Here is a 19,695-nt window from a genome sequence, read left to right on the forward strand (position 1 = left end):
TTTTCTCAAATCCTATAGAGATACAAATAAGATTTATTTCCCCCTTCAAACATTCTAATTGGATTCAAACTGCCTTATTAAGGGGTGAAATCAGTAGTGAGATTCTTGTATAAAGCCTTTAATTAAGGTTAGATTGGGCAGACAGTGGGGTAAATATAAATTATTTTTTTTTTTGTTCCTCTTCTCTTTCTCTCTTTCTTGTTTTTTTCAGTTTTTTGTGTTCGCTTTTGTGTGTTTGTGTTATAAATATAAAAATCTCCAACAAGTGCATGAATGCTTGTCGGCCTTAAATTTGAATTAAATTAATACAGGGCATTTAAATAGGAAAAGGTGTTATGGGCCCGCTTAAGGGCCGATTAAGAGGCCCCTAGTTAGCTTTAGACACATCTTAATAAATTGCAGTCCTTGGGTACAGGTCTTATGTGTCTAGGGATATAGATGTTGTTAATTTATTTAACCATGGTTTAAATTCTTGTCGACAATATAGATACAGGTGTTAATTAAACTTGTAAGGTAGAAGCTTATTATTACTATTGTGTTTATAGGGGCTAAAACAAACAGGATTATGTTGTTTTATAATGCTCGGGATCGTTAACCCTGCGTGGTGTAATGATCTAGTACTATTGGCTAATTGCTGTATTTTGCTTTGTTGGATAATAAATAAAATTAAAAAAAAACAAAAAAAAAAAACACCAAGGAAGTGTCAGCGCATCCACTGCTTCCGCCTGAACATCCCTGGACCTGGACAGGTATCTGGGAAGTTTCTTGTTTAGATGAGAGGCCATGAGATTTATCTCTGGAAGACCCCATATCTGAACAATCTGAGAAAACACATCTGGATGTAAATCTGACGGCTGAGATAATCCGCCTCCCAACTGTCTACACCTGGGATATGCACCACAGAGATTAGACAGGAGCTGGATTCCGCCCAAGCAAGTATCCAAGATACTTCTTTCATAGCTTGGAGACTGTGAGTCGCACCCTGATGATTGACATATGCCACAGTTGTGATATTGTCTGTCTGAAAGCAAATGAACGGTTCTCTCTTTAACAGAGGCCAAAACTGAAGAGCTCTGAAAATTGAGTTCTAAAATATTGATTGGTAATCTCGCCACTTGAGATTTCCAAACCCCTTGTGCTGTCAGAGATCCCCAAACAGCTCCCCAACCTGAAAGACTTGCGTCTGTAGTGATCACAGTCCAGGTTGGCCGAACAAAGGAAGCCCCTTGAACTAAACGCTGGTGATTTAACCACCACGTCAGAGTGTGTCAAACATTGAGATTTAAGGATATTAACTGTGATATCTTTGTATAATCCCTGCACCATTGATTCAGCATACAAAGCTGTAGAGGTCTCATGTGAAAACGAGCAAAAGGAATCGCGTCCGATGCTGCAGTCATGAGGCCTAAAACTTCCATGCACATAGCCACTGAAGGGAATGACTGAGACTGAAGGTGCCGACAGGCTGCAACCAATTTCAAATGTCTCTTGTCTGTTAGAGACAGAGTCATGGACACTGAATCTATCTGGAAACCTAAAAAGGTGACCCTTGTCTGAGAAATCAAGAAACCTTTTGGTAAATTGATCCTCCAACCATGTTTTTGAAGAAACAACACAAGTTGATTCATGTGAGATTCTGCAGAACGTAAAGACTGAGCTAGTACCAAGATATCAACCAAATAAGGAATACCCTGCTCTCTGGTTACAGAGAGTAAGGCACCTAGAACCTTTGAAAATATTCTTGGAGCTGTTGCTAGACCAAATGGAAGAGCAACAAATTGGTAATGCTTGTCTAGAAAAGAGAATCTCAGGAACTGATAATGTTCTGGATGAATCGGAATATGAAGGTATGCATCCTGCAAGTCTATTGTAGACATATAATGTCCTTGCTGAACAAAAGGCAGAATAGTCCTTATAGTCACCATCTTGAAAGTTGGTACTCTTACATAACGATTCAAAATTTTCAGATCCAGAACTAGTCTGAATGAATTTTGCTTCTTTGGGACAATGAATAGATTTGAATAAAACCCCAGACCTTGTTTCTGAAAAGGAACCGGCATGATTACCCCTGAAGACTCCAGGTCTGAAACACACTTCAGGAAAGCCTGAGCTTTTACTGGATTTGCTGGAATACGTGAGAGAAAAAATCTTCTCACAGGAGGTCTTACTCTGAATCCTATTCAATACCCTTGAGAGACAATGCTCTGAATCCATTGATTTTGGACAGAATTTCTCAAAAATCCTTGAACAACCTTAATCTGCCCCCTATCAGCTGAGCTGGAATGAGGGCCGCACCTTCATGCGGACTTAGGGGCTGACTTTGTTTTTTTTTAAAAGGCTTGGATTTATTCCAATTTGAGGAAAGCTTCCAATTGGAAATGGATTCCTTGAGGGAAGGATTAGATTTTTGTTCCTTATTTTGACGAAAGGAACGAAAACGGTTAGAAGCCTTAGATTTACCCTTAGGTTTTTTTATCCTGAGGCAGAAAAAAACCCTTTCCTCCAGTAACAGTTGAAATAATAGAATCCAACTGAGAACCAAATAAATTATTACCTTGGAAAGAAAGCGATAATAATCTAGATTTAGATGTCATATCAGCATTCCAAGATTTAAGCCATAAAGCTCTTCTAGCTAAAATAGTTAAAGACATGGATCTAACATCAATTTTGATAATATCAAAAATGGCATCACAAATAAAATGATTAGCATGTTGCAGTAAGCGAACAATGCTAGATATGTCAGAATCCAATTCTTGTTGCTCTAGATTCTCCAACCAAAAAGTTGATGCAGCCGCAACATCAGCAAAAAAAATTGCAGGCCTGAGAAGATGAACTGAATATAAATAGGCTTTCCTTAGATAGGATTCAAGTTTCCTATCTAAAGGATCTTTAAAAGAAGTACTATCTTCCATAGGAATAGTGGTACGTTTAGCAAGAGTAGAAATAGTCCCATCAACTTTGGGGATCTTTTCCCAAAACTCTATAGAAATTGCTGGTAAAGGATACAATTTTTTAAACCTTGAAGAAGGAATAAAAGGAGTACCTGGCTTATTCCATTCCTTAGAAATCATATCAGAAATAGCATCAGGAATAGGAAAGACCTCTGGAGTAACCACAGGAGGTTTAAAAACAGCATTTAAACATTTGCTGGTCTTAATGTCAAGAGGACTAGCTTCCTCAATATCCAAAGTAATTAATACTTCTTTTAACAAAGAACGAATATACTCTATTTTAAACAAATAAGTAGATTTGTAAGTGTCAATATCTGAGGAGGGATCTTCTAAATCAGATAGATCCTCATCAGAGGAGGATAAATCATTATGTTGTCGGTCATTTGAAATTTCATTAACTTTATGAGAAGTTTTAAAAGACCTTTTACGTTTATTAGAAGGCGGAAATGCAGACAAAGCCTTCTGAATAGAATCAGTAACAAATTCTTTAAAATTCATAGGTATATCATGTACATTAGAATTTGAAGGAACTGAAACTGGCAATGTACTATTACTGATGGATACATTATCTGCATATAAAAGTTTATCATGACAACTATTACAAATTAATTTTTAATGAATTTGTCCCCTTTAAATAGAGGCCAGACACACAGCATATAGACAGCAGTGATCAAGCATGGAGAACCCCGCAAAACATGTCTGCGGTCTTTCTTGCTGTGACCCTGACCTCTTGCTAATGGAGTTTCGGCTCTGCATGTAAAGTTTATCATGACAACTATTACAAATGACATTTGGAGATATAATTTCTACAATCTTACAACAAATGCACTTAGCTTTGGTAGAACCGATGTCAGGCAGCAAAGTTCCAACATTTTTAGCAGGATATTTACAACAGCACCTCATTTTTAAATTACAAGTTTTTTTTTCATTACAAAGTCTTTGTCATGCATTAGATTAGATATACATTTTGTAACATTGGTAATTTGACATCTCAATTAGATTTGTATAGATTCTAATATTACTACGTAAATATATTTTTCAACTCAATAAAAAAAAAATGACAGTAATTTAAACCAGTTTTCAATTCCCCTAGATAAGTATCTCAGATGAACTGAGTTTTTTTTCGTTTTTTTAAAATACACAGAAACAATTCCTATTAAATTAATAGAAAGTGACACCGTGAAAAATCGATATATTGATTATTCCAAAATAGAACCAATTTCACTGCCTCGTTGTTAGATGTATTAACGTATGTGATAATATATTGATGAATACAACATGCACATTGCATGCTGTGAATTTAAACCCAGCAGAGGCACTCTACGTTTTCTGGAAGCACTAAAAAATGCTTAATTTTCCAAGGTATTTTGCAGCAAATAAATATTTGTATACTGCAATATTGTTTTATTTTCCTTAAAGGGACACTAAACCCAAATGTTTTCTTTAATGATTCAGATAGAGAATGCCATTTTAAGCAACTTTCTAATTTACTCATATTATCATTTTTCTTCTTCGTTCTCTTGCTATCTTTATTTGAAAAGCAGAAATGTAAATGTAGCCACCAATAAACAATCACTATCAAGGGTGCTAAACCAAAAATGGGTCGACTCCTAAACTTTACATTCCTCCTTTTTCAAATAAAGATAGCAAGAGAACGAAGAAAATTTGATAATAGGAGTAAATTAGAAAGTTGTTTAAAATTGCATGCTCTATCTAAAGATTATCCCTTTAATCAAATGTATATGTTACTCAAACTAAATTCCTGTTTATTCTTGAAGCAACTGTAAGAAAAACCATGTTTAATGATATATACCTGGGTTTTTCTTTATTTGTAGTTCCTAAGCGGTAGTTCTAATATAATGTATGTATAGTTGTAATATTAAGTTTAATGTCTCTTTCATAGGGAACAAACACCCAATACATAGTGAGTTTATGATAAAATAAGGGTTTTAGAAAACCATTTATTTTACTGTCTAAAAAGTTTGCTTTCTGAAAATCCACTCAGAAGGAAATGGCATATTACCAATACTCCTACAGACACCTAGGGAATATGTTAATAAAATCTCATACCTCAAGCATTGTATCAGTAACAAATACTTCAAACTTCTTTTTTGTACAGATTAGTTGCACATCATTGATAATTAAATTTTATACAACATCTGATTTTGCATTGATTTATTTTGAGGATTACTAATATTTAACATTTTATAAAGTGGCAAACCCTGTTTTGAAAATAAAATATGTTTACATAATACTATTTTCTTTCATGTAATTGGCAAGATTCCATGAGCTAGGGACGTATGGGATATACAATCCTACCAGGAGAGGCAAAGTTTCCCAAACCTCAAAATGCCTATAAATACACCCCTCACCACACCCACAATTCAGTTGTACAAACTTTGCCTCCTATGGAGGTGGTGAAGTAAGTTTGTGCTAAGATTTCTACGTTGACATGCGCTTCTCAGCTTTTGTTGAAGCCCGATTCCTCTCAGAGTACAGCGAATGTCAGAGGGATGTGAAGAGAGTATCACCTATTGAATGCAATGATTTTCCTAACGGGGGTCTATTTCATAGGTTCTCTGTTATCGGTTGTAGAGATTCATCTCCTACCTCCCTTTTCAGATCGACAATATATTCTCATATACCATTACCTCTACTGATAACTGTTTCAGTACTGGTTTGGCTATCTGCTATATGTGGATGGGTGTCTTTTTTGGTAAGTATGTTTTTTACTACTTAAGACACCCCAGCTATGGTCTGGCACTTTATGCATTTATATAAAGTTCTAAATATATGTATTGGACTTATATTTGCCATGAGTCAGGTTCATGTATTTCCTTGTGCAGACTGTCAGTTTCATATTTGGGAAATAAACATATAAGAAATATTTTTTTCTTACCTGGGGTTTAGTCTTTTTTCAAATTGACTACTTTACAAATTGCGGGCAGCATTAGGCCCGTGGGTGCGCCAAATGCTAGACTTTATTGCGTCATTCTTGGTGCGAGAATGTTTTTGGCTCGAAAAGTACGTCCGTTGACGCAAGTTCGTCATTTCCGGCGTCGTAGTTGATGCGGAAGCCTTACACACGATTGCGTCGTTAGTGACGCAAGTGTATCATTTCCGGATATTGTTGGCGCCAAAAATTTTTCTCTTACGTTGTGCGTCATACTGGGTGCCAAATTTTTCATTAATTTTATACCCCATTGCTGTTTGTCTCTTGCCTTTCTCTATGTCAGAGGGCTATGGTATTTGCATTTTTTCCCATTCCTGAAACTGTCATATAAGGAAATTGATAATTTTGCTTTATATGTTGTTTTTTCTTTTACATACTGCAAGATGTCTCAATCTGATCCTGCCTCAGAAGTATCTGTTGGAACTTTGCTGCCTGACATCGGTTCTACCAAAGCTAAGTGCATTTGTTGTAAGATTGTAGAAATTATATCTCCAAATGTCATTTGTAATAGTTGTCATGATAAAATTTTACATGCAGAGCCGAAACTCCATTAGCAAGAGGTCAGGGTCACAGCAAGAAAGACCGCAGACATGTTTTGCGGGGTTCTCCATGCTTGATCCCTGCTGTCTATATGCTGTGTGTCTGGCCTCTATTTAAAGGGGAAAAATTCATTAAGGATAAGGGTCTATTTTGATTCCCAAATACAACTATGTGAACCATAAATAATCTATGTAAGCTGGTTAGGGTTAACTTTTTGTTTTTAACTGATTGATGCCCCTTTAAATAGAGGCCAGACACACAGCATACAGACAGCAGTGATCAAGTGAGGAGAACCACGCAAAACATGTCTGCGGTCTTTCTTGCTGTGACCCTGACCTCTTGCTAATGGAGTTTCGGCTCTTTACTTGTTTTTACTGAGTACCCCAAATAAAGGCTATACCTTTTATATTCTGCGGCTGGTGATCCTTTTTTCCTTCTTTTGGATATCCTTTGATTTGCTGCTTTGTGCTACCCTTCTCCTGTGATCCCCGGAAGTACGTTTGGATTCTAAAACTCATAACTACTTACTTTAAAATGCTTTAGAAATCTTGACAGGATAGGCTGTACCGCTCACTTTTTGGCCTCCCAGGACAAACTCATAATACCGGTGCTATGGAAGTCCCATAGAAAAAAAAGCCTTTACAAAATTTACGTAAGTTGGTTTGCAGTAAGGCCAAAAAAGTGTGCGGTGCCCCTAAACCTGCAAGACTCGTAATACCAGCGGGCGTGAAAAAGCAGCGTTAGGACCTGTTAACGCTGCTTTTTCACCTTACCGCAAAACTCGTAATCTAGCCGTATATTAATTGTGAGGGAGGATGGATGTCTTGGTGAGTTCCCACACTTTTATTTGTAGGACTTGACCACTGCTTGCTATAGAACAACATATCAGCCAAGTCTAAACATTTTTAAAAAATATTAAAAACTTATTTGCTTTCAAACCTCACCCATCACTTAAATTATTTGGAGAAGCCAATCAGTGCTTGAGTCTACAGCTGATTAAAAAATCCATGGTCATTAAGTTTGTATACAGTGGTTTGTTTTGCAGTTGTTATAAGCTAAAGCCAATTAGGGACATGTATGTACCAGGGTTAGCCTTGTATAGTCAGCAGGATGCATTTCCAGCTTTTAGAATTAGAAAAATTCAGAGCTAAATTACATGAAAAGGGACAATATAAATAATGAAAATATACTGCAAAGTTGTTTTATTACGCATAACAGCATAAAGCTCAAGCTGTTTACTGTCCCTTCAATTTAAAACTGAAATATTACCAAATAACATGGCTAATCTGTTTTGTGTCCAAATTAATTTACTATCCGTAAAGGCAAAGCATATTCACTAGAAGACTGATGGATGCACTGTGAGCGTACTCTTTTGGCATAAAAGATTAAACTGACCCATAGGACTAGAGAAACCATGAATCATATATGAGTTCCTACCTGGCAGGCATTGTACAGAAGCTGGTGTTCAAATTTCTTAATTCCCAAGATCTGCTGGAACATTTCATATAGTTGTTCTTTGCTTAGAATGAGTTCCGAGGCGGCACTTGCTGTCATCCTCGCCTGCTGTTTACGAGGATCTTCCTCTCCACGATAAATAGCATCAAATTTAGCCATCCACGAACTCAAAACTGTCTCCTTGCTGAGGCCGTCTATCTCGGGAAGGCTTCTCACTCGTTTTTCTATGTGTTTTTTGAACACTTCACGGGAGTCATTAGCGGAACACCCTCCGCTCTGCACCATTCTTGCCACGCGGTCACTTTTCAGGAAAACCTAATATAAGAATTATTGCATTGTTAGTATTATTTATAGCAGACATCTAATTTCAGTTTAAAGAAATAGACCTATAACAAATATAAAAAGTATACAAAAGCTATTTTGAAAGCTATGGGATCTCTGAATGGGCGTGCAAAGTTTTTGTTTTTAATTGTGCGCAGAATTTAGTAAATTGTGCCCACATTTTGCTAAATTACGCACACGATTTCTTTACTTGTGCGGATATTTTCTTATCTGGTAAAGGACTAGTAAATACAGTAGATTTTTATAATCAACATATGCATGATAACAAGACAATGCAATAGCAGTAGATTTTTTTTTCTGACAAATTTCAAAGTTATGTCAACCAATCACAAATGCATATAGGTATATTCTGTGAATTCTTGCACATGCTCAGTAGAAGCTGGTGACTCAAAATGTGCATGTTTTGTTAATGAAAGTAAATTGTAAAGTTGTTTAAAATTGCCCGCGCTATCTGAATCATGAACGTTTAATTTTTACTTGAGTGTCCCTTTAATTAAAAGGGCTTCCCAAAAAATAACATGTACCCACTCTTTCACAAATCAAACACACAAAGTACTACAATGTGTGCATGTTGCATGAAAGTGACAGTTACTCTGCAAGTGGTTATGCTTTATGGAAAAGGAGTAGGATGAACCTGTTATTTGTGGCAAGGGGTCATGCTGTATGGAACAGTGCTCATCTATTCTGCAGACTATTCTAGGCAGTATCAGACCTCTATGTCATTTAATCTGTGTACTGAAATGTGCTCATAATGTTATAAATAAAATAGCACATTTGTATGCACAATTTAATAAATCATATCCACAAATAAAAAAAAAAGCTTGTGCATGACTTGTTTGGTAAAGAGTGGTAAAAAGTGGTATGTTTAACAACATATACCAGGACCAGTCAACACATTAGATTTGCATAATCAACAAATGCAAGATAACAAGACAATGCAATAGCACTTAGTCTGAACTTCAAATGAGTAGTAGATTTATTTATAACAAATTTTAAAGTTATGTATATTTCCACTCCCCTTGTACCATGTGATAGCAATCAGCCAATCACAAATGCATATACGTATAGTCTGTGAATTCTTGCACATGCTCAGTAGGATCTGGTGACTCAAAAATTGTAAATATAAAAGACTGTGCACATTTTTTTTAATGGAAGTAAACTGGAAAGTTGTTTAAAATTACATGCTGTATCTGAATCATGAAAATTTTATTTAACCTGAGTGTCCCTTTAACATTTGTTTGATCCTAAATAGAGAGTTCACATATTTATTTTAATAGTGCTGTGTAAGTTATTTATTACATTAGCCGCACTATTGAAACCCCAACCTAAATTTAAAGACCAGTAGTAGGTCGCTAGTCATGAAGGGGTTAAAATTGTGTGCTCTATCCGAATCAAGACAGTTTAAAGGTACAGTCTAGTCAAGATTAAACTTTCATGATTCAGATAGGGCTTGCGATTTTAAACAACTTTCTAATTTACTTTTATCATCAAATTTTCTTTGTACTCTCTGTATCCTTTGTTAAAAGCTAAATCTAGGTAGTCGCATTGCTAATTATAAGCCCTTGAAGGCCACCTCTTATCTCAGGGCATTATGACCGTTTTTCACAGCTAGAGATAACATTGTGCTCACACACGTAGAGTTATCTAGAAGTCAACATTAATTGGCTAAAATGCAAGTCTGTTAAAAGAACTAAAATAAGGGGCCTATCTATCAAGCTCCGAATGGAGCTTGAGGCCCCGTGTTTCTGGCGAGCCTGCAGACTCGCCAGAAACACCAGTTATGAAGCAGCGGTCACAAAGACCGCTGCTCCATAACCCTGTCCGCCTGCTCTGAGCAGGCAGACAGACATTGCCGCAATTCAACCCGATTGAGTACGATTGGGTTGATTGACAGCTCCCTGCTGGTGGCCGATTGGCCGCGAGTCAGCAGGGGGCGGCGTTGCACCAGCAGCTCTTGTGAGTTGCTGGTGCAATGTTAAATGCGGAGAGCATATTGCTCTCCGCATTTAGCGAGGTCTTGCGGACTTGATCCGCAGTGTCGGATCAGGTCCGCAAGACCTTTAATAAATAGTGGCCTAAGGGGGCAGTCTGCAGAGACTTAGATCCAAGGTAATTACAGAGGTAAAAAGTATATTAATATAACTGTGTTGGTTATGCAAAACTGGGGAATGGGTAATAAAGGTATTATCTATCTTTTAAAACAATAAAAATTCTGGAGTAGACTGTCCCTTTAATTTTAACTTTAGTATCTCTATAAATCCATATTTTGCTTATAATGTTTTTGAACAAAGGAATCTAGTCCAGAACTTGCATACTAAAAAGAAAATACAATGCAACACTTTTTCAAATTTTCTCAAAGTAAAAAAAATACTGACAGAAGGTTTCAGGGATCCAACAGAATGTCATTTATTTTGTCTTCATCGTCCTTATTTCAATTTGCCAGCGAGATGGGGTTTTTTTTCATCACAGTGACATTCCTATCTACCAGCATTGACTTAATTATCTGATCGATTGCAGTTGCCCTGCAGTCTTATATTGTTATGAAATACATTAAAGATCTCCAGGGTGAAATGCTGCACGCCAAGATCACACAGTGAGCGGTAAGATATACAAAGGCAGCTTTTGCTACACTTAAAACAGCATGAAACTGTCTACCTAAAACCATACAAAGTACATTCCTTCTAGCTGCTGTGAACATTGTTTTTTGCAATGTACATAACCTTTTTATGCACTTACTGTTTTATTTATGCAGACAATTTTGTTTGAACTTTTCTTCGTTCTACTGGATCAGTTGCTCTAACTTAAAGTGAAAGTCAAAACTAGCATTTTTGAAATGCTAGGAATGACTATTGAAACAAATAAAGGGAACTTTCATTCACGAAGTATAAGATACTTCATGTAGACAGCTCCTTTATTTGTTTCACAAGATCGCTGCTCTGAGCTGGTAAGGAAGCCCACGGCAGATCGCTGTGCTGCTAGAGAGGTGACGTTTTCACCTCTTAGCCAATAGCCGTGCGGTAAATCCAGCTTGGCGCCCTTGGGAGCCAGATTTACCGCACGGCTATTTGCTAAGAGTTAAAAATGTCACCTCTTAGCAATTTTTTTTTTGCTGTGGGCTTCCTGACAGGGTCGGCTCTAAGAGGGGGCATTGGGGGACAATACCCACTCAAATGGAATGCTGTGCCCCCTCAAAAATATTGATATGATCATACGCTTTAAAAATAATAAATAAAATAATGAATTGTTAAGTAATGCTGCATACTGGGGGCGGAGTTAGCTGCTGAATTGTGAGAATGAGTTTAAGGGTTTTGGATCATGGTGATTAAGGGGTGAATTGTTTTTAAGGAGCTATTGCACTGGGGGTCTCAAGTGTAATGACTCTGTTTTAGTGCACTGCATAGGATTTAGACTTCATTCTTTTACCTAGTGATTTAGCACATATTCTCCAAACGTTAATAGTGGGAGATAAACCAGCCAGTAGCTACACTTTCCTGCAGAATATGTGGATCCGCTCTTATTTTGACTCTCATACATGCTTTGTAAATGCGTGCCCCCTCGTGAAAAAAAATGCCCATTTTATTTGTTCTGGAGCCGACCCTGCTTCCTGAGCAGCTAAGAACGGTGATCCCCTTTATTTGTTTCAATAACCAATCCTAGCATTTCAAAAATGCTAGGATTGACTTTCACTTTAAAGGGACACTAAACCCATTTTATTTTTCTTTCATGATTCAGATAGAGCATGCAATTTTAAGTAACTTTCTAATTTACTCCTATTATTAATTTTTTGTTGTTCTCTTGCTATCTTTATTTTAAAAGCAGGAATGTAAAGCTTACGAGCCAGCCCATTTTAGATTCAGCATCCTGGAGAGTGCTTGCTTATTGGTGGCTACATTCAGCTACCAAAAAGCAAGCGTAACCCAGGTTCTGAACCAAAAATGTATAAATTAAGGTGGCGCCAAAAATGGGCCAATTCCTGTTTTATAGTTCCTTAGCAAAAAACTTTACATCAAAAATGGACTAGTTTTTTGGTCGTTTTAAATCTCTTATTTCCTATTTTTTATGTATAACCCCTCTGATCTTTATATGTTTCGTTTTGATTTATATCTATGTAAACGTTGTGATTTTTTTGTTTTGATATATACCACTATAAGCTTTTATGAATAAAGATGTTTTCTTTTATTAAATCAATATAAATGACATTGCTTAAAATTGTTAAATATAACACATCAATTGGTTAAAAAACAGTAAAATTCTCACAGACACCGGTGTCTAAATTCACTTCCTAAGTGACTTTATAAAATTGGGGTTTTGTAAAATAATCTTTGTGTATAATCTTATCGGGTTGCAATTTATACAGCAATACCTTCAATTTCAGCAAGATATGATATAAAATTAACAGTACTATTCTTATCAATATAAAAGGATAGTTATCTTCCAACACATTTATATAGATGAACCATCTCCATTAAAAGGTTTTAGACAAAGATGATGATTGTTATATTAAAAGTTCGTCTTTAACTTGAAATGTCTTTTAGATGTGTATATCCCAAGTGTTTTTAATTAAAAACAGGCTTATTGGCCGTATATATACAATCTTTGTCTTTTGTAACAACTTCAGTAACAACTCTGTTGCCAGATATTAAGGCAAATTAACGGTCAGACTGTCAAATCTTAGCAATTGCTTATTTTATTTTTACATACGGTTTTTTAGGCTCTTTTCTCCTCTTTATCCTTAGTTGAACAGTGCACTGTACCGATGTTTTTGGTGTTTAAAATTTCTGTGTGGTTCCGCCTTTTGCCGATCTGTATGTTGGCCTTTACCGATGTGGAATATTCCCGGACCTCTTGTCAACAGCCTGATTACTGTCTCCTGACGTGGCTGGCAAGGCAACTGGAGTTTGGTGGCTTCCATTTCTCAGAAGATAGATGGTGTTCCCGGACCTTTTGTCAGGCAAGGTGACCGGCGTGGTGGCTCTCGTTTCCCAAAAAATAGAGGTGCTCACAGACTTCTTGACAACAGCCCTATTTCAGTCTCCTGACTTGTCGTGGCTGGCAAGGCAACCGGAGTGCTTCAGAATTCGTTCTTTGATCTTTGTGACTTTTACTCGCCAGAACCTTTTCTTTTTTACAAGCTCAGGGTCTTTAGCATGTGTTTGTCGGTCCTTTCGGTCTTTAGCGTGTGTTTGTCGGTCCGACAAACACACGCTAAAGACCCTGAGCTTGTAAAAAAGGAAAGGTTCTGGCGAGTAAAAGTCACAAAGAACAAAGAACGAATTCTGAAGCACTCCGGTTGCCTTGCCAGCCATGACAAGTCAGGAGACTGAAATAGGGCTGTTGTCAAGAAGTCCGTGAGAACAGTGCACTGTACCAATCTTCAGACTCGCCAGAAACAGCAGTTATGAAGCAGCGGAAACAAAGACCGATGCTCCATAACCTGTCCGCCTGCTCTGAGCAGGCGGACAGACACCGCCACAATACAACCCGATCGAGTACGATCGGGTTGATTGACACCCCCCTGCTGGCGACCCATTAGCCGCGAGTCTGCAGGGGGCGGTGTTGCACCAGCACCTCTTGTGAGCTGCTGGTGCAATGCTGAATACGGTGAGCGTATTGCTCGCTATATTCAGCGAGGTCTGGCGGACCTGATCCGCAGTGTTGGATCAGGTCCGCCAGACCTTGATAAATATGCCCCTTTACCTCAACATTTATTCAGCTCATCAGAGAAGGTGCTCTGTTATTATCGTTTTGCATAGCACCTCAAAAGTCCGTAGTGCTGGGTACAGAAATATGGGTATGCAATGACAAGGATTTGTTATAAGTTACAAAAACATATAAAAACATAACAGACTATACAGATCTAGTACAGGAGGAAAGGAGTCCTGCTCTGAGGAGCTTACAGTCTACAGGGTGAGGGTGCAGAGACATAATGTTTGGGGTAGCTTGTCACATTGGTTGTAGTAACAGCAGTGAGTCAAGGAACTTTAAGATTTATTTTGGTTAATATGAAAAGCAGGGGAGAGATGGTAAGCATCACTGAATAGGTCGGTTTAAAAAAAAAAAGAGTCTGAAGCTATACAAGGTTTTAGACAATCTGATGGAGCAGGGTAGGGAGTTCAAGAGGACAGGAGCAGAGAAATCTTGGAGACGAGAGAGGGACATAGAGATAATAGGAGTGGAGAGACATAGGTCAGAGGTTGATCAAAGAGGACGTGTTGGAGAGTATTTGGATATGAGAGAGGAAAAATAGTTGGGAGTGAGGCTGTTGAGTGCTTTATAGGTTAGGGTTAATACTTTAAATTGTATTCTAAAGTGTATGGGTAGTCAGTGTAGATATTGGCAGAGCGGAGCAGCTGATGTAGATCGTATAAGTCTAGCTGAAGCATTCATAATAGATTGGAGGGGGGAGAGGCGGTATTTGGGAAGGCCATTTAGAAGTAAATTGCAGTAGTCGATGCGTTACAAAATGAGGGAATGGGCTATTTTTGTAGTTTCATGTGCTTGGAAGGGTTGAATTCTTGAGATGATGCGCAGGTGTGCCCGGCAGGATTTGGCAAGCTGTGATCTAGAGCTACTCTTTTTACTGTCATCTGAATAGTAAAAAAAAAGCCACCAGCCAATCAGCTTTATATATGCTTAGTTCACACTTTGATTTACTTTGATCTCATTGGATTTCACCAAAGTGTTGTGAGATTTTATAGTAAACTTCCTTAAAGGGACAACTTTAGACAATTTTAAAATCATTAATGTAAATCTTAGCAGCCAGTCCAAATTAGGTTCAGCACCATGGATAGTGCTTGCTTATTGGAGGCTGACATTTGCCCACCATAACCCAGGTTCTCAACCAAAAATGCATCACATTCCAGCTCTTTCAATAAAGATGGCAAAAGATTAATAAAAATTGATAATAGGAGTAAATTAGAAAGTTGCTTAAAATTGCATGGTCTATCTGAATCATGAAAGAAAAAATTTGGGTTTAGAGTCCCTTTAAACTGACTAGGGAAATAAAGTGGCTGTACCTGCACATGTCAAATAGACTCTCCCTTGCAAGTCCTGGGACTAGCATCCTGATTGGATGCTTAAAGTCTCTTTACAATGGGATGTGATTAGACAGGTGATACTTTCTACTCAGCATTTTACAAATATGCTGCAACACTTTCAAGTAATTCAACATATGCATGTCACGTCCCTTTCAATGGTTAGAAAAAACAACAAATAATCTGAGAGCGCCAACTAGAGGCAAAGGAAGATTCTAACAAATAAATCAATGATTATCAGACATTTATTAAACATATACTTAATAGCATGGATCCATGTAACATATATACTCAAATATAATAAAAATACAATCATAAATAGTAATAACAAGCAAAAGAAAATAATTAAAAACAATAAAAGATATATTAAAACTATTAATATCACCAATTACGGGGATAAGCGAGATGTGAGTCACATAAAATGATCTCTGGAGAAAAAGAGTCCAATAAATAAGTTATATGATCTCCTTGGTATAAAATTATATATCAAGTGAAAAAGTCCAGTGAAGAAATCCAGTGAAAAAATCAAATGAAAAAATAAACTCATGATTCTTTGAAAAAAGATTTTTGTGAAAAAATCTTTTAAAAAAATGTGTATGTGTGAAAAAAATTAAATAAAAAATAATAAAAATAAAAACGGGGGATCCCCTAAAAAAGAGTGATTGTAATTAGTGTAAAAAAATGAATGTGTGTGAAGAAAAGGTGCTTAAAAATCAAAAAATTATATATATAATTCCGGTGAAAGTCTCAGTGATTTAATGTTAATGAATAATCCTCCTTGTGAATGTATCCATATACGTGATGGTAATAAATTCTTTGGGTTGAATGACTTTGCTTTTCCTTTCAATATTAACTTTGGTAATCCCTGTAAATTAAAAAAATAACATAGTGCAATAACGTTTCAAAGTGTAGGAAATAATGAAATAATGCTCAAAAAATTGTCAACGCGTTTCGGCCTCTTTAACAGGCCTTTCTCAAGACTATCTAAGGGTGAGTGTTGGTGGCTCTATTTGTATGTATCATAAACCAATGAATTATCGTAATTTTGGCGCCAAAAAAAAGGGTGGTTTTGGCGCCAAAAATGACCCGGAAGTTCTCTTAATATTATACTTTCGTTTTTGGAAATAGTATTTTTTCATACTTTATTGGTCAGCTTTTTTGCCCTTTATGTTAATAATTGGTGCTATGTATTAGTCAATTAATTAAAACAAGTAAGGGGTTCTGTCACGCTGATGACCAATTTGTTAATGATGTGTGTTACCGATCGCTCCGTATCTACATACGTGAGCGGCAGACCGGAAGTGACGTCATGTTTGTTTACTTCCGGTTTTATATACTTCTGTTTTCTGTATTTCCATTGCGGTTTTTGTAAATAGCGATACATATAATAGGGGCATTGTGTAGTACAAAATGTCAGAAGGTGACATATAAACGTATCTAATAAGTGTAACTGGATCTAATAAGTGTAACTTGACTGTATAAGATCTATATAAGGTGATTGTATATTGATAATATGATGGGTAATAATAGTTTAATAGGACTAAAAAATAAAAATAAAAATATAAATATAAAAAATATATATAAATATATACATTAATAATCCTTTAAGAGCATATTAAGATACATTACAAGATAGCATAACATCACAATACAATAGATAAAAATCTTAAAGCACATTTTATAGTTCCTCTCAAGATGCAGTAAAATTAAGAATAAAATACAAATGCAAATAAAAAATGATAATAAAATTGACATCCATTTAAAATAAAGTATACTTTGGTCATAAAATGGAACATATTGATGATGGGATGGGCAAAAATGGTTAGAACTGATAAAATACAAAAATAAGACCGAATAAAAATAAAAATGAAATATATATATATACACACTATGGATCCTTAAGTTGGTATTAGGATACATGGCAAAGATACAAAAACTACAAAAAAACTACATAAAAAGAGATCTTAAAACGAGATCTTAAAACTCATTATATCATAAAATATCTGAGTGATAGTAACAGAGTGGCACATCTGAAATTGGACTTAAAATGGGACTTAAAATTGGATACGTGTACTGTACTCGAGAGGCTTGATGGTACCAATTTAAAAACAAACCCCAATAAGACAAGTGTATGATGAGTGTAGTAACGCTTGGCTAAAAAAGCTAGTATGAAGATACATGCAGACTAGCTAAGTGTCACCTAATGTCTAAGTTCAATGATTCTTGGTACTTAATAAATGTGAGAGGTCCTCTCTATTATTTAAACCTCTAGGGTAAAGACAATCAATATTAAAAATCCATTTGGATTCTACAGTCAGTAAGCGTCTCTCGTAGTCACCGCCCCTCCAGTTTGGTGTCACTAGTTATATGCCTATATAGTTAAAATCTTTATGGCTTGCTCTATGGTAATTAGTAAAGTGTCTATAGAGGGCTGTCTCAGTGCTTTCGTGTTCAATCTTTAGTAAATGTTCTCTAATACGGTCTTTAAGATTTCTGTACGTTTGTCCTATGTATTGGAGTCCACAGCTGCACCATATCAAATAGACAACTCCTCTATCACTGCATCTTATAAGATCATTAATCTTATATCTGACTTTTGAGTTGAAAGAGGTGAATTCTTTAGTTTTAACACCTCTTTTGCAGGCTTTACAACTCAGACATGGGAAGAATCCTTTAATTTCTTTGCCAAATACATCCCTTGTTCTATTCGGTATTCTCTTAGGTATACTTGGGGATAGTCTGTTTTTAAGATTGTCAGTCTTCCTATATATGAAGACAGGTCGGGTTGTCAATTTATCCCCTATGATTTCATCATTCTTTAAAAGTGACCAGTGCTTCTCTATGATTTTCTCCACAATATGTCTATTTTCACTGTACTCTGTTATAAACGGAATAGTGAGTGGGTTATCATCGGAATAGTTGATTGTTTTTTTGGGTTTGTATACCAGGAGATCTTTCTGATCCTTCTTCCTGACCTCTTCCATAGTTTGGATTAGGGATTCTTCTTCATAACCTCTTTCTAAAAAAATTTCTTTAAGAGTGGCAGCTTGTTCTTCCCACTTACTGGGATTGGAGCAGTTTTTCTTCAGTCTTAGGAATTGACCTTTTGGTATATTCGTCTTCCATCTATTGAGGTGACAGCTTTCTCTGTGTATATAATTATTACAGTCCACTTTCTTAAAGAAAGTGGACGTCTCCAGTTTACCTTCAGTGATATCGATTTTTAAATCCAAGAAGTTGATTGTTTTATTGCTCATCTCATGTGTGAATTTAAGATTGCGGGTGTTGTCATTCATGACTTTTAAGGTATGTTCCAAGTCTTCTCTAGACCCCTTCCATATCATAATAATATTGTCTATATACCTGTTATAGAGGACCAGGTCCGCGCTAGCTGGACATGACTCCCAAAAAATTAGTTCCCAGTAGCCCATATACAAATTGGCATAGCTAGACGCGAACCTGGTCCCCATAGCTGTACCGCATATTTGTTTAAAAAAAGTCCCATTGTTGCTAAAATAATTGTGGGTCAGAATGAAACGTATCCCTCTGAGGATAAATTCTCTCTGTAGTTCAGGTAGATTAGGGTCTTTCTTTAAGAAAAAATCCACTGCCTCTATACCGCCTTCGTGTGGTATGCTGGTATAGAGGGACATAACGTCACATGTGACGAGTGTGTAATTCTCTCCCCATTGTATATTCTCCAATATATTGAGAATCTGGGTAGAGTCCCTCAGATATGACGGTAATTGTGTGACGTATTTCTGTAGTAATCTGTCTATATATTCGGACAGATTGCTAGACAGACCCCCTATCCCTGATATTATTGGCCGACCGGGGGGTTTGTCGAGGGATTTGTGGACTTTGGGGAGGTAAGGGATGCTTAATATTTATGTATTTGTACTCTTTCTCATTAAGAATCCCAATATTTTTAGCTTCCCCCAACATTTCTTCTAATTCTCTTTTGAAAGTTTCAACTGGATTTTTCCTTAATATTTCATATGTCTGTCGGTCCGATAAGATCCTATTACACTCGTGATCATAATCCATCTTATTCAAGATCACGATGCCCCCGCCTTTATCCGCTGGTTTAATAACCACGTCATGGTTCTTTTCGAGGGTCTTTATAGTGTTTATTTGTTCCTTAGACAAGTTATGTTTATGTCTATTCAATTTCTTATGATTAATATCCCTGATTTCATTGCAGATCATGGTATCAAATGTGTCTATGGCATTACCCTTACTCGCTAATGGGTAAAAATTCGATCTAGATCTTAGATCCGTGGGAAGGTAAGTATTTTCGTTGGTGGTTTGAGTATCTGAATAAACCTTTTCATGTCGAGTGGATTGTATTTCCAATGGAGTTTTCATAAAATGTCTTTTGAGAGTCAGTTTCCTGACTAATTCACGTGGGATGAATCCC

General features: G+C 36.6%; 1 protein-coding gene across 7 annotated transcripts in view; it reads right to left on the reverse strand.

Moving 5' to 3' along the window:
• CADPS (calcium dependent secretion activator) overlaps positions 1-19,695 on the reverse strand; it is a 943,138-nt gene that overhangs the window by 729,159 nt on the left and 194,284 nt on the right. For all 7 annotated transcript variants that reach the window (XM_053720994.1, XM_053720992.1, XM_053720993.1 and 4 more), the window contains exon 3: positions 7,882-8,214. In XM_053720994.1, coding sequence (XP_053576969.1) covers positions 7,882-8,214 — 333 coding nt within the window. The remainder of the gene's footprint in view (positions 1-7,881; positions 8,215-19,695) is intronic.

This window comes from Bombina bombina, chromosome 7, assembly GCF_027579735.1.
Source record: "Bombina bombina isolate aBomBom1 chromosome 7, aBomBom1.pri, whole genome shotgun sequence".
Classification (NCBI taxonomy): domain Eukaryota; kingdom Metazoa; phylum Chordata; class Amphibia; order Anura; family Bombinatoridae; genus Bombina; species Bombina bombina.